General features: G+C 45.9%; 2 protein-coding genes across 2 annotated transcripts in view; one reads left to right on the top strand and one right to left on the bottom strand.

Moving 5' to 3' along the window:
- The window catches only part of klhl13 (kelch-like family member 13), a 77,720-nt gene that overhangs the window by 41,535 nt on the left and 19,204 nt on the right, over positions 1-16,981 (bottom strand). Inside the window, exon 3 of the mRNA XM_079510492.1 lies at positions 3,552-3,720. Coding sequence (XP_079366618.1) covers positions 3,552-3,720 — 169 coding nt within the window. The remainder of the gene's footprint in view (positions 1-3,551; positions 3,721-16,981) is intronic.
- LOC306929260 (kelch domain-containing protein 3-like) lies at positions 8,321-9,157 on the top strand (the record flags this gene model as incomplete). The annotated part of the gene is made up of 1 exon (XM_079509702.1): positions 8,321-9,157. The coding sequence occupies one exon, from the start codon at positions 8,321-8,323 to the stop codon at positions 9,155-9,157; it is 837 nt and encodes a 278-aa protein (XP_079365828.1).

Raw genomic sequence — 16,981 nt, 5'->3', positions numbered from 1 at the left:
TGACAAATGAACATTTTGGAGTTAGGGTGTTTATTGCGACAGCAGAGATATTATATTGTGAGTCATTTCCTGTCATTATATTATGAGTCATTTCCTGTCATTATATCATGAGTCATGTCGGTGAGAAGCCGAGAGTGACAGAAATGTTGGAGGTCACGCTACAAATAATAGTTATTCTGATCATCACCAAATAAAATGAAAGTAAATGAACCCCCCCCCCCCCCCCTCCTCCCTCACGTAATAGGAGGGCCGTGTGAGTCACCAGAACTGAGGACGGATGTTTGATGAATCTAACATGGTTAAAATGCATTCTTTACCTGAATTACCACGGAGCTGTGTGTGTGTGTGTGTGTGTGTGTGTGTGTGTTTGTGTGTGTGTGTGTGTGTGTGTGTGTGTCAGTTTTGTTTTCGTCGACTAAAACTAAGACGAATGTTCGTCGACTACCTTTTTTCACTGACAAAAACGAATGGAAACTAGAAAGGTCGCAATTTTTAAAAATTGCAAAGTGTGGTTGCCGCAGTGGCTTACATATGCCCCTCCCACAGATATTGCCAGCCAATTACAATGTTGCGTCACCCCTGCGATCATGCGTAAGTAATTCGGAGGGGATTTATCCCCTCAAAAATCATTTTTCTGCAAGAAACGGTTACATTTTTCGCATGTGCGGCGCCCCCTATGGATGAAAATGGAATCGCTTTTGGCTTTTGGTTGATTAAACCACCCGCGACATCTGATTCAAATTTGGGATGGATTGGACATTCCGTTCGTGATTTTAGGCATTTTTTGTAAAATAGGCCCCTCCCACTAACTTCGGACGACGATTAAGGCGGAACGATACGGACAAAAGAAACTTAAAAAAAATCAGAAAAAAATTAAATGCGGTCCGATAGGTCCAGAGATCATGTGTACCGATTTCTGTGAGATTCGGACAAAATCTGTACTTTGTAGAATCAGAAAATAAAAGTGTGTTTTGAAGAAAATTCAAAATGGCGGAAAATCTATCCTGACGCAAATGGGCGTTGCCTATATGGGGAGATGCGTCATGACCCAAGGAATCCAGGGCATAGAAAAAATATCACACCTCAGGGCACTGCACACCTATACCCCCCCTCCCCCCGCAATCTCACCCTGCCCCGCTATACTTGACCACTTTACTCCGATATCTTTCCCCTCACTCCTTGACATAGTTACCCACCTCCGGCCTACTAACTGCCCCACTGATAGTATTCCCCCCCCCCCGCCTTCTCAAAGAAGTTCTCCTCGCTGTCGGCCCAACCCTAGTCTCACTATTAAATACATCCCTTCTCTCAGGACAAGTCCCCGCCCCCTTCAAACACGCTGTAGTCCACCCCCTAATTAAAAAGAAAAACCTTGACCCATCTAACCTCTCAAACTTCAGGCCCATCTCCCAACTACCATTCCTCTCCAAAGTCCTGGAGAAAATAGTATATATACAACTGCAATCCTTTTTAACCACTCACGACCTATACGAGAAGTTTCAATCTGGTTTCAGACCCGGCCACAGCACGGAAACAGCCCTCCTAAAAGTTTTTAATGACCTCATTTTAACAGTGGACTCCGGTAGCCCTGCCATTTTAGTTCTGCTGGACCTCTCCGCTGCCTTCGACACGGTCGACCACCGAATCCTGGTCACACGACTGGAACAGCAGGTTGGCATCTCCGGGATGGCCCTAGACTGGTTCAGATCCTACCTGACAGACAGGACTTTCTCCGTCCAGCTGGGTGAATTCTCCTCACCCGCTGCCCCCCTTACCTGTGGGGTCCCCCAGGGCTCGATTTTGGCCCCACTATTATTTGTATTATATATGCTGCCCCTCGGACCCATCCTCTCCAAACACGCCATCTCCTTCCACTGCTACGCTGACGACGTCCAAATTTACATGCCACTCACTTCCGCCAGCAATAACTCACTTGACCCCTTAACCAACTGCTTAGAGGACATTAAAACCTGGATGGATGCAAATGTTTTACACCTTAATGACAACAAAACTGAAATCATCATCTTTGGACAACACCCCACCCCTTCTGTCACTAACCTCGGCCCCCTTACATCCAACATCCATACCAGTGCTAAAAATCTTGGCGTTATATTCGACAACCACTTCAACTTCGACCAACAGATCAGCTCAGTTGTCAAAACAAGTTTTTACCATCTACGCCTACTTGCCAAGATCAAACCTTACCTCCCCCCCAAACAATTCGAAACAGTCATCCACTCATTCATCTCCTCTAGACTAGACTACTGTAACGCCCTATACCATGGTATCACCCAATCCTCCCTCAGACGACTCCAATTGGTACAAAATGCTGCTGCCCGCCTCCTCACTGGTACCAAAAAATATGACCATATCACACCCGTCTTAATCTCACTCCATTGGCTCCCCATAAAACAGAGAATTGATTTTAAAATGATTTTATTCACTTTTAAATCTCTAAACCCCCCCCCCCTTATATGGCCGAACTTATACAGCGACACAACCCCTCCAGAGCTCTGAGGTCTGCGGACCTGTCTCTGCTGACCGTGCCAACGGCTCAGACCCTCAGAACAAGAGGTGACCGCGCTTTTTCCGTGGCGGCCCCCGAGCTTTGGAACAACCTCCCCCCCATATTAGAGCTGCTCAATCAATCACCATCTTCAAATCCCATCTTAAAACGCACCTTTTTTCCCTGGCTTTTAATGTGAACTGATTTTAACCTATAATCTATATGTTACTTTTCTACGTTTGATGTATTGTATTGTATTGTTGTGAAGCACTTTGGTCAACTTCGGTTGTTTTAAACGTGCTATATAAATAAAGGTTGATTTGATTTGATTTGATAAAGTGAATGGCACATCGAGTGGCAAATTGAGTGGCAAAGCAACAGGAAAAGTGAGTTTAACATTGTTTAATGTTGTTTAATGCAATCAGATAGGACTTTTCTGTTTGGATGTATGGGCTGTCAAGGCCAGAAAGTAGTTTTTTGCCACTCATTAGGCATTCCTGCATAACTTCCGGGTTTGATGATGATGTCACACGCAAACCCTCTATAGTCTGGTTGCCCACACTAACTAAATGAAAACTAAGCTATGATGACTAAAACTAAGACTAAATATACTGACAATGTTGTCGACAAATAAAAACTAGACCAAAATGTTAGGCAGGGACTAGTGGACAAGAGATCCACTATAAGTCATTTTACACTTGGTTGCATGCTGAAAATAGCCGATCTACAAGCTCACAACGCGTCGCATCGCGACACGTTGTGAGCTTGTAGATCAGCTATTTTCAGCAAGTGTAAAAACACATTACGACGGCATCTACTGTACATTTAGTCGACAAAAATCTTATGACATTTAGTGGACTAAAACTAGACTAACACTAAGACATTCCAGGTGACTAAAATATGACAAAAACTAAATGAAGTTTCAGTCCAAAGACTATGACTAAACTAAAATATAAATTTGCTGCCAAAAACAACACTGGTGTGTGTGCGTGTGCGTGTGTGCGTGTGTGCGTGCGTGCGTGCGAGCGTGCGTGCGTGCGCGTACCTGTAGAACCACGGATGAGTGTGTGTTGGACGTGAAGAAGCGCGTGTTGCTCGTGCCCGTCTTGCTGTGCAGGTGAGCGGAGGTCACGGAGGTCACAGAGGTCATGGAGGTCATGTCGCCGTAACCCAGGGCGACCTTCATGTGGGCATCGTCGTCCTCCACCAGGGATCTGACAGGAAACAGGAAATGACATCGTCATCATTAGGCCCGTCGCTAATAATCGACATCGACTAATTACAGCATCGCCACGCTAGGGTGGGATTATACCGTAGACTCTCACTATGTTCAAAATGCTTCCGTCATACAGTCTGGAGCAACAGAAGCTCTGATCATGAGTCAAATATAAATGCTTCCGTCGTACAGTCTGGAGCAACGGAAGCTCTGATCATGAGTCAAATATAAATGCTTCCGTCATACAGTCTGGAGCAACGGAAGCTCTGATCACGAGTCAAATATAAATGCTTCCGTCGTACAGTCTGGAGCAACGGAAGCTCTGATCATGAGTCAAATATAAATGCTTCCGTCATACAGTCTGGAGCAACGGAAGCTCTGATCACGAGTCAAATATAAATGCTTCCGTCGTACAGTCTGGAGCAACGGAAGCTCTGATCATGAGTCAAATATAAATGCTTCCGTCATACAGTCTGGAGCAACGGAAGCTCTGATCACGAGTCAAATATAAATGCTTCCGTCGTACAGTCTGGAGCAACGGAAGCTCTGATCATGAGTCAAATATAAATGCTTCCGTCGTACAGTCTGGAGCAACGGAAGCCAACAAGATGATCGCACACACACAAACACACACACACACAGGGGCAGTCGCACGCACGCACACACACGCGCACACACACACCTACATACTACAATATTTGAAAAAAGCCGACCATACAAGCTCACATTGACGTGCCACAATTATTATTTAGTTTAATTTCTAAATATCAAAAGGAAAGAAAAAAAAGAGATAGTGCCATTAAACAAAGTCACTTATTTTGTGCAGCGTGTTAAAATAAGTAATTTAATTTAACGGGAGTATCCGTCCGTAGCAGGACAGTACACTAAAACACAGTAACTCAGTTTAACCCATTTAGACCTGAGAACAGATTCTACAAATGTCAGTTTTCTGATAAACCCTATGTTTCTATGTCAGTGGTTCTCAAACATTTTCATGTAAGGAGCCCTAAAAATATTTATATATATGTATTTGGCCTCCGACCCCCATCTGAAAATATGTAGTTCCAGGGAGGGACCCCTCCCAGAAGCAAATATTTGAGTTAAAAACGTTGAAAGAATATATATTCAAAGATTTGCACCACATTGTAACAATTTTTCAAAAATAGCAGACGAGCTTGTAGATCTGCTATTTTTCAATATCTAAAGTACAGTATAACAATGCATTAAACACCAAAAGGGGTTCCCGTTCAAAATGGATTAATGAAGAGAAATGTGGACTCGGCAAACTAACAAACAAACCACTAATAAACATCATCCCTCATAAAATGTAAAAACATTAAAAACATCACAATAAACAAGATCCTAGCTCTCAAGTGTAAACGCACTAACACAGGACTAGAGAACGACTGCAATGGAAAGTCTTCCAGTTCAAACATTAAGACTGGGGAAGCATCCGTGTCATTTTAACATTATGTTATACCATAAACGTCATTCAATAAATTACATAAACACTCGTGTGTCAAATCATCAGGTTCTGTTGACACGAACTGAAATCTATCTCTATACAAGACACAGTCCGTCTAGACACTGAAATCTATCTCTCTACAAGACACAGTCCATCTAGACTCACTGAAATCTACCTCTCTACAAGACACAGTCCATCTAGACTCACTGAAATCTACCTCTCTACAAGACACAGTCCATCTAGACTCACTGAAATCTATCTCTCTACAAGACACAGTCCATCTAGACTCACTGAAATCTACCTCTCTACAAGACACAGTCCATCTAGACTCACTGAAATATATCTCTATACAAGACACAGTCCATCTAGACTCACTGAAATATATCTCTCTACAAGACACAGTCCATCTAGACTCACTGAAATCTATCTCTATACAAGACACAGTCCGTCTAGACACTGAAATATATCTCTATACAAGACACAGTCCATCTAGACTCACTGAAATCTATCTCTATACAAGACACAGTCCATCTAGACTCACTGAAATCTACCTCTCTACAAGACACAGTCCATCTAGACTCTGAAATCTACCTCTCTACAAGACAAAGTCCATCTAGACGCTGAAATCTACCTCTCTACAAGACACAGTCCATCTAGACTCTGAAATCTACCTCTATACAAGACACAGTCCATCTATACTCTGACATCTACCTCTATACAAGACACAGTCCTTCTAGACTCACTGAAATCTATCTCTATACAAGACACAGTCCATCTAGACACTGAAATCTACCTCTCTACAAGACACAGTCCTTCTAGACACTGAAATATATCTCTATACAAGACACAGTCCATCTAGACTCACTGAAATCTATCTCTATACAAGACACAGTCCATCTAGACTCACTGAAATCTACCTCTCTACAAGACACAGTCCATCTAGACTCTGAAATCTACCTCTCTACAAGACAAAGTCCATCTAGACGCTGAAATCTACCTCTCTACAAGACACAGTCCATCTAGACTCTGAAATCTACCTCTATACAAGACACAGTCCATCTATACTCTGACATCTACCTCTATACAAGACACAGTCCTTCTAGACTCACTGAAATCTATCTCTATACAAGACACAGTCCATCTAGACACTGAAATCTACCTCTCTACAAGACACAGTCCTTCTAGACTCACTGAAATCTATCTCTATACAAGACAGTCCTTCTAGACTCACTGAAATCTATCTCTATACAAGACACAGTCCTTCTAGACTCACTGAAATCTATCTCTATACAAGACAGTCCATCTAGACTCACTGAAATCTATCTCTCTACAAGACACAGTCCATCTAGACTCACTGACATCTACCTTTCTACAAGACACATTCCATCTAGACTCACTGAAATCTATCTCTATACAAGACACAGTCCATCTAGACTCACTGAAATCTATCTCTATACAAGACACAGTCCATCTAGACTCACTGAAATCTACCTCTCTACAAGACACATTCCATCTAGACTCACTGAAATCTATCTCTATACAAGACACAGTCCATCTAGACTCACTGAAATCTATCTCTATACAAGACACAGTCCATCTAGACTCACTGAAATCTATCTCTATACAAGACACAGTCCATCTAGACACTGAAATATATCTCTATACAAGACACAGTCCATCTAGACTCACTGAAACTCAATATTATGAGGAATCCATTCACATTAACATTATATATCATTACTAAATTCACCGATCTCCGTCTGTCTGTGTGTCTGTCCGCTTCCGGGTCACCAGTGAAATGCATGTTGGGACGGACACAGATTAATACTGGGACACACTTTTCCGCGTAACAGACCCACACGGCGAAAACAAGCCAGTCTGACAGTTGTACGGGGGCATGTTAACGTGAACACACACGCTTTTCCGCGTAACAGACCCACACGGGGAAAACAACTCGGACCCTGATACTACTAGCTACTCTTGCGTCAGTCGACAGAACTTCTTCTTTGGGGAAGGATCGCGGCCAACGCGGGGGTTGCGTGGCACAGGCACCTGAAAGCCAGCTCTGACAGCTGGACGGGGCATGTTAACGTGTCTGCGGGCGAGCTATCGCCCGCTAAATTATTAGATAGATTACCCACACTGAACATCATTTGCTGTTCATATATTCAGAACCGGTGAATGTGCGCACACACAGGTGGTCCCCCCTCCCCTCTTTTCCTCCTTTCTCCTCTCTCTTCTAATTTATCCACCTTTTTGTTTTTGTGGTTTTTTTTTTCTAGCATTATCTCTGAATTGGGGAAGAGTGGGTGGATACAACGGGGTGGATGGGAGGGAAATGAGGGGTGTCTATATATATGTACCACAAATGTATATGTACATGTATATGTATATGAACAAGGACCCCATATAGGAGGGGATTTTTTTTTTAAAAATCCAATAAAAAGATATTAAAAAAATATATATATATATTCAGAACGGGTACGGACTAGTATATATATATATATTATGAGGAGTCCATTCACATTAAAGAGTCAGAGAGCTGTCTGGGTCTTATAGACATCTTGTTAAGTAATGGAGTGCAGAGAGAGACGTGCCTGCTGCTCTCACAGTGTTTTCTGTAGAACTATCAAATAAGAATCAAATTCTGGTCTCTGTCGGTCTCGGTATCGACTCAGATTCAACACTAATAGGATAGCTGTAACAGTTGTCAGAGTAGTAGCAGGTCAGTCTGTGACGTCAGTCATCTACGACACACCAACTTGGCCTACATGTGACATCATGTCTACGTCACACGTAGGCCCGCTAACCTATATAAGTGCTGACCCACACAGTAGGACTGCATTCCTTCAAGTCATACATTCAAGGTGTTCAGGACTGCATTATTTTACAGGGAGAAACCTATAAACTACTGTGTGAAATGCTTCGTTGGACGGTGCACCTAAAAGGGCTTCCAGAGACACCGTATGATGCTGCTGTAGCAGTGGACCACAAAGTGTACTGCTTTAGAGGAGACTTTATCGAGTCCGAGCGTCGGACTGAAGTGCATGTCTTCAACACAGTGTCTTTATGCTGGACGGAGTTGCCCCCAGAGACACCTGGAAGAGGGCAACGCCCCCTTGAGGTTTGCCCCATGAAAACAAGCCGCACAGCTGTGACAATCGACCCTTTCATCTACATCTGGGGGGGAATGACTGACACATATAACTGGAGCACGGTGCTTTATGCATTTGACGTCGACGACCACAGAATGCTCACACCAAAGGTTTCTGGGACTGTTCCAGAGGGGAGGTACGGCCACTCAGCCTGTGTTGTTGGGAAGGTCATATTTATCCATGGAGGATGGATAAATGACACTAATGACATCTACAAGTTGGACACCACCATGATGGTCTGGTCTTTAGTTAACACCAGAGGAACTCCACATGTTTCAATATGGCACTCTGCCACCATCATTGGGACAAAGATGTTTGTATTTGGGGGCCATTGGTCTGGGACGTACCACAACACCATCAGTGTGTTTGGCACAGAGACCAACCAATGGATGAACACTCATTCTGCACAGCCTCTTCCAGAAGGACGTTACGTTCATTCAGCCTTTTCCTACAATGGAGAGCTGTACATATTTGGTGGCAGGAACAATAACCAGGACTTCAATGATCTGTGGAAATTCAGTCCAGAGACCTTCACCTGGAAGAAGGTTGAGTCCAAATGGAATGTTCCTTGTTTAAGAACTCCTAACATAATAGGGGGTCACATGGTATGCTGTTGCATGGTGGGAGGTCGTATCATCCTCTTTGGAGGACAAAGATCACACTACACAGTCAATGATGATCTGTATGTCTTAGACTTGAGTCCTAGTCTGAAGACCTTATGCAAGCTGGCAGTTATTCAGTACGGTCTGGATCAGTCTGGACTACCACACAACATCAGGTGGGAACTGGCAGCCATGACTACCAACAGCCAATAGGAACTGGCAGCCATGACAACCAACAGCCAATAGGAACTGGCAGCCATGACAACCAACAGCCAATAGGAACTGGCAGCCATGACAACCAACAGCCAATAGGAACTGGCAGCCATGCCAACCAACAGGAACTGGCAGCCATGACAACCAACAGCCAATAGGAACTGGCAGCCATGACAACCAACAGCCAATAGGAACTGGCAGCCATGACAACCAACAGCCAATAGGAACTGGCAGCCATGACAACCAACAGCCAATAGGAACTGGCAGCCATGCCAACCAACAGGAACTGGCAGCCATGACAACCAACAGCCAATAGGAACTGGCAGCCATGACAACCAACAGCCAATAGGAACTGGCAGCCATGACAACCAACAGCCAATAGGAACTGGCAGCCATGACAACCAACAGCCAATAGGAACTGGCAGCCATGACAACCAACAGGAACTGGCAGCCATGACAACCAACAGCCAATAGGAACTGGCAGCCATGACAACCAACAGGAACTGGCAGCCATGACAACCAACAGCCAATAGGAACTGGCAGCCATGACAACCAACAGGAACTGGCAGCCATGACAACCAACAGCCAATAGGAACTGGCAGCCATGACAACCAACAGCCAATAGGAACTGGCAGCCATGACAACCAACAGCCAATAGGAACTGGCAGCCATGACTACCAACAGCCAATAGGAACTGGCAGCCATGACAACCAACAGCCAATAGGAACTGGCAGCCATGACAACCAACAGCCAATAGGAACTGGCAGCCATGACAACCAACAGCCAATAGGAACTGGCAGCCATGACAACCAACAGCCAATAGGAACTGGCAGCCATGACAACCAACAGCCAAAAAAAACAAAAACAAGAGGCTTCTAAAAAGAAATCACAGCCGTATGAAGTGAGCGGCCCTCTTATCATCGTACACCATCATGGCGTAACTTGTCGATTTGTATATAGGAGGGGCTAGGGTAGGGGCTAGCACACCTCAAAAAGGGGGCAGCAAACAAGGTCTGTCAGATTGGACGAAGAGAGCCCTGTGGTTTACAAAGACACGTTTGGAAGACACACTTTTTTTCAGCAAATTCAAATTCATATTTGAACCGAGACATTACCCCAGGTGAAGGAGTTTAAGTATGCCGGGTGTTGTTCACGAGTGAGGGGAGGACGGCGAAGGAGAATGGGAGCAGCAGGGGGCGCTGTTGCAGTCGCTGTACCGCTCACTGTTGTGACGAAAAGAGAGTTGAGCCAGAAGGCAAAGCTCTCCGTCTACCGAGCAATCTGCCTTCCTACTCTCACCTATGTGTGGGTCATGACCTATGACCTATGACATATGGTCATGAGGTGTGGGTCATGAGCCAAACAATGTGGTCGCGAATACAAGCGGCCGAAAAGAGTTTTCTCCGACGGGTCAGCGGGGAAAAACACATGATAATTTAGGGGTCGACATTGAGGTGAAAAAGCATGAGAACCACTGATTTCTGCCCCCTCAATGTCGTAACTCTGTCTTACTCTATGGCTCTGCTATGGGGGTGCTGGCTATTTAGAGGGGGGGCTTGGGGGCACAGTTGGTAGTGCTGTCGCCTCACAGCTAGAAGGTCCTGGGTTCGATTCCCACCGGGGACGCTGTGGGCGCTCGGGGCGTGTTCTCTCCTCCGTGTCATCAGTGCCCATACCCGAGGCGGGGTTGGTGAAAGTGAAAGTGTCCCCTAGGGTAGGTACCCCACAAAAAACATGCAGTAATCCTGGTCTCTATACTGCCTCCCCCTGGCCAGCAGGGGCGCCTGATGGAGGGGAAAGGAACTGGTCTCTATACTGCCTCCCCCTGGCCAGCCAGCGCCTGATGGAGGGGAAAGGAACTGGTCGGAATAACGTGTTCCTTCCACGCGCTACGTCCAACCAGGGAAACTCCCGGTGAAAAGAAGCAGCTTGGACTCCTCATGCATAGAAGGAAGCATGAGGTCAGTCCGCTGCCCTCCCAAGGTTGGCAGAGGAAGTGCAGCGTCCAGGATTACATTAGATAATATTGACATTGGGTGAAGAAATGGGTTGCAAAATTGTGGGATAAAAATATATATATAAAAAAAAAGAGGGGGTGGCTAATGAACCTTGGTTTTAGGGCATTCAATTCTAGTGATTTTTACTAGTAAAAAATGTTTTTATTAATAATAGTTGTATTTAAAAAAAAATCCCACCCGTGTGAACTGAGTGGTGCAACCCCCCCCCCCCCTCTCTCTCTCTCTCTCTCATTAGCAGGCAACAGTGCAGCACTATCTCTCTCTCTCTGTTTCTGGCACAACAGCGCCACTTTTGGTACTCATTGGTACTGGTGCTCATTAACGTCACACACAAACACACAAACATGAACACACGGTTGAACACGGACATTGCTGTTCCTTGGAGTGGTTGCACCACTCAAAAAACTGTGTACATTGGTGACTATAACTATAATCTAAGCTATAATCAATAGCTAAAGTACAGTATAACATAATGCATTAAACACCAAAAGGGGTTCCCGTTCAAAATGGATTAATGAAGAGAAATGTGGACTCGGCAAACTAACAAACAAACCACTAATAAACATCATCCTTCATAAAATGTAAAAACATTAAAAACATCACAATAAACAAGATCCTAGCTCTCAAGTGTAAACGCACTAACACAGGACTATGGAATATTCTCTATTCTGCTGTCGTTGACTTACAATATTTTCATGTTGATTCACTCGTCGTCGTCCATTCACTAACGCTCTGGTGGAATAAATGGCAGCCGTGTTGACACAACATGCCTCTGTCTCTCAGACACACACACACACACACACACACACACACACACACACACACACACACACACACACACACACACACACACACACACACACACACACACACACACACACACACACACACACACACACACACACACACAGCTTCCATTCCAAGGCTGTCACTTCCAAAGCCGGCTCGTCAACTCAACTCAAAACGGAAGAGGGGGGGGGGGGGGGGGGGGGGGGGGGACTCCAATTGGGGCAGCCCAATCCCAATAATAAACCAACACAAACTAATTTGATTAACAGTTGCTGTGCACACTTCCCTTGAATTAACAGGCTGCAGGCTCCACGCTCTGCTTACACAGTTGTAAAGGGTTCGGGGGGGGGGCTATAATTGGCCCCACGGCATTCTGCGCTGCTGGGCGGGCGGGCGGGCGGGCGGACGGACGGTAGCTTGTCTGCCCGACAGCCCAGCGTTTGTGAGGATCTATAAAAAACATTTTGCTGCTGTTGGACAACAGTGGAAAGACGATACGGGTCTGACTGACTGGGGGGGGAGGAGCCAGGGGTGGAGAGAGACTGACTGGGGGAGGAGCCAGGGGTGGAGAGAGACTGACTGGGGGAGGCGGAGCCAGGGGTGGAGAGAGACTGACTGGGGGAGGCGGAGCCAGGGGTGGAGAGAGACCGACTGGGGGAGGCGGAGCCAGGGGTGGAGAGAGACTGACTGGGGGAGGCGGAGCCAGGGGTGGAGAGAGACTGACTGAGGGGGAGGAGCCAGGGGTGGAGAGAGACTGACTGGGGGAGGAGCCAGGGGTGCAGAGAGACTGAGTATTGTACTGACTGGGGGGGAGGAGCCAGGGTTGGAGGGAGACTGAGTATTGTACTGCCCGGGGGAGGAGCCAGGGGTGGAGAGAGACTGACTGGGGGAGGCGGAGCCAGGGGTGGAGAGAGACTGACTGGGGGAGGCGGAGCCAGGGGTGGAGAGAGACTGACTGGGGGAGGCGGAGCCAGGGGTGGAGAGAGACTGACTGGGGGAGGCGGAGCTAGGGGTGGAGAGAGACTGACTGAGGGGGAGGAGCCAGGGGTGGAGAGAGACTGACTGGGGGAGGAGCCAGGGGTGCAGAGAGACTGAGTATTGTACTGACTGGGGGGGAGGAGCCAGGGGTGGAGAGAGACTGACTGGGGGAGGAGCCAGGGGTGCAGAGAGACTGAGTATTGTACTGACTGGGGGGGAGGAGCCAGGGGTGGAGAGAGACTTGTACTTCAAGCAGTTGTTGTTTTTGGCAGCACATTTGAGTCTTTTGAATAGTTTTCACTTAGTTTCAGTCACATTTTAGTCGCCTGGAATGTTTTAGTGTTAGTCGACTAAACATCCTAAGATTTTAGTCGACTAAATCCACAGTTTAGTCGAACAAAATGTATTCTGGCGGTGCCTTGATGCCGTCGTAATGACATGAAAATAGCCGATCTACAAGCTCATAGCGCGTCGCAGCGTGACGGGTTGTGGGCTTGTAGATCGGCTGTAAAATGACAATGACTTATACTGGATCTCGTGTCCACTAGTCCCTTCCTAACATTTTAGTCTAATTTTTATTTGTTGACGAAATTGTTAGTATATTTAGTCTTAGTTTTAGTCATCATAGCTTAGTTTTCATGTAGTTTCCATTTAGTTTTCGTCAGTGAAAAAAGGTAGTCGACGAACGTTTTTCGTCTTAGTTTTAGTCGACGAAAACAACACTGACTTCAAGTACAATTTTGAGCCATTTGTACTGTGAGTATTTGTACTGTGAGTATTTCTACTGTGTCTGGAGTATTTACAATTTTCATACTTTTACTTCTACTCTTCCACTACATCTCGGATCCAAATATTGTACTTTTTACTTTTACTGCATTTATTTGAAAACTGTTACGGTTACTTTGTAGATTTTTGATTCTTAACAAAAACATACATTCAACCCTATAAAGATGCAGACCATCTGAAAATAGCCGATCTACAAACTCACAATGCGTCACATTGTGAGCTTGTAGATCGGCTATTTTCAAAATATTTCATGTATACATTTGAAATTTTAAATAGGAAATGCTGTGCATAATGAGCACTTTCTACTTTTGGTAGGCTAAACGCCATCTTGGATTGTGCGTGCACCTGTGTGTGTGTGTGTGCGTGTGCCTGTGTGCACGCACGCTTTCAGTCGCTTTAAACTCCAAATCCCTGTCCCAGGCGGCATGTCTGGTCAAAACAAGGCTTATTGCACGCAGCCTGGCCGGTCGTAGCATCGGCCAGTACTGATCAAAACAACCCTTATTGCACGCAGCCTGGCCGGTCGTAGCATCGGCCAGTACTGATCAAAACAACCCTTATTGCACGCAGCCTGGCGGCCGTAGCACCGGCCAGTACTGATCAACCTCCAGGCAGACCATAACATCCGGTGAGACGACACACACACACCATTAAGCTGACACAACATCCGGTCGCAGTGTTTTGGATCGCTAAAGTATAACACAATGCTTAGTTAAAACACCAACATCCTCCTCTTAGCATCCTGCTAGCTAGCTTAGCATCCTGCTAGCTAGCTTAGCATCCTGCTAGCTAGCTTAGCATCCTGCTAGCTAGCGCTGCTAGCATGAAATGTGCACCACAGGCAGCTAACTGTTCTATATATAGACTGTAGGGTGGGTACGCTGCGTACACTGCACACACACACACACACACACAGTCACACACACATCAATCTCTTCATTAAACTCGCACACACCCATCAATATCTTCATCAACTCGCACACACGCATCAATATCTTCATCATTCAACACGCACGTGCAAACAAACACACATGCACACATCAATATCTTCATCATTCAGCTCGCGCGTGCACACTGAACCTCTGCTTTCTGCTATGATGATGACGCTGATGCTCCAGTTTGGTACAACAATCTACAACTCTGTTAAAAATGTATGTCCCCTAATATATAAGTGTCTCTCTGTGTGTGTGTGTGTGTGTGTGTGTGTGTGTGTGTGTGTGTCTGCGTGTGTGTCTGCGTGTGTGTGTGTGCGTGTGTGCGTGCGTGTAAACGTCAATGCTCTTGTCCAGAATAAATACAGGTTTCAATCAATCAATCAATACGTGCACACACGCACACACACACGCACACACAACATGGGGCGGCAGTGGGTCAGGAGGTAGAATGACCCACTTGGGGAATAGGAAGGTTCCCGGTTCATCCCCCCCTCCTGTGTTAAGTGTCAGAGTGTCCTTGAGCAAGAAGACACTGCTGGAGGCACAGTCTGCTCCCAATGAGCAGTACGATACCTTGAATAATAATAATAATAATAATAATAATAATGAATTGCATTTTTATAGAGCTTTTCCAAGTGCTCAAAGCTCTTTACAATGGTTCATTCATTCATACATTGGCAGGTGAAGGTTCATTAATTCATACATTGGGAGGTGAAGCGGCGAACAGTTGACGCCAGCGTTCACACACCGACGGTGGCGAGCTCACACCGACCCACTCACTGGAGGCAGGGTGGGGTTCAGTGTCTCACTGGAGGCAGTGTGGGGTTCAGTGTCTCATTGGAGACAGTGTGGGGTTCAGTGTCTCACTGGAGGCAGTGTGGGGTTCAGTGTCTCATTGGAGACAGTGTGGGGTTCAGTGTCTCACTGGAGGCAGTGTGGGGTTCAGTGTCTCATTGGAGGCAGTGTGGGGTTCAGTGTCTCATTGGAGGCAGGGTGGGGTTCAGTGTCTCATTGGAGGCAGTGTGGGGTTCAGTGTCTCATTGGAGACAGTGTGGGGTTCAGTGTCTCATTGGAGGCAGTGTGGGGTTCAGTGTCTCATTGGAGGCAGTGTGGGGTTCAGTGTCTCATTGGAGGCAGGGTGGGGTTCAGTGTCTCATTGGAGGCAGTGTGGGGTTCAGTGTCTCATTGGAGGCAGGGTGGGGTTAAAAACAACAACAACAACAACTCATCTTGTTATGATCCCGTTCGCTACAGAGATTAGACACAATTAGACCAAAAAAAAGGAAAAATCCCACGCGGTCAAAGTCGCAGGAAGCAAAGCATCGTCGTCACGCTTCTGTTCTGACACACTTTAACCCGGGGCGACTGTGGCTCAAGAGGTAGAGCAGGTCGTCCAATGATCCATGGGTCGGCGGTTCGAATCCCGGCTCCTCCTGTCTACATGTCGAAGTGTCCTTGGGCAAGACACTGAACCCCAAATTGCTCCCGATGTGCTGGTTGGTACCTTGCATGGCTTCCGCCGCAATCGGTGTATGAATGTGTGTGTGAATGGGTGAATGTAATGCACAATCTATGTAAAGCGCCTTGGATAAAGGCGCTATATAAATGCACCATTTACCATTTAACCCATTTAGACCTGAGGACCATTCTACTAAATGTTTCTAAATCATGACAGTTTTCTGACATGTTTCTATGTCAAGGACCCCCAAGAATATCTGTAATTGGCCACCGACCCCCATCTGAAAATATGTTGTTCCAGGGACCCTCCCCCAGAAGCAAAGATTTGAGTAAAAAACATCGCTCTGAAAGAATATACATTCAAAGATGTGTGCCGCATTTTCCCGATTTTTCAAAAATAGCAGACCTACAAGCTCATAGCGCGGCACTCGGTGCCGCGCTATGAGCTTGTAGGTCTGCTATTTTTCAATAGCTAAAGTACAACATGATGCTTAAAACACCAAAAGGGGTTTCCGCCCAGAATGGGTTAAAACGGTTTCACCAAAGGCTCGCTAACCAAGACAATATCACCCTCTGGGAGTCACCTTTAAGGGTTTATACATCGTATAGGCTTATCGGTCGCTGGGTTCACACACCCAATCAGAAACACACATCAGACACTCATTTCTGAGCTGAGAAATGTCATTACTGGCTTTTCACCAGAGAAGAAAAACTGTGTTTTTCTTTTCATCCAAAACGAGTTAATAGCACAGACTCACTCTTCACATACTAGAGCATGTCTGAAATAAGTGTCAGAGCTGAAATCGACATGTAAATATGAACTAAATGCTTAAACATGTAGCTAGGTGTAATGTTAGAGA

This window comes from Electrona antarctica, assembly GCF_951216825.1.
Source record: "Electrona antarctica genome assembly, chromosome: 9".
NCBI lineage: Eukaryota > Metazoa > Chordata > Actinopteri > Myctophiformes > Myctophidae > Electrona > Electrona antarctica.
This window is presented reverse-complemented; position numbering and strand designations above follow the sequence as displayed.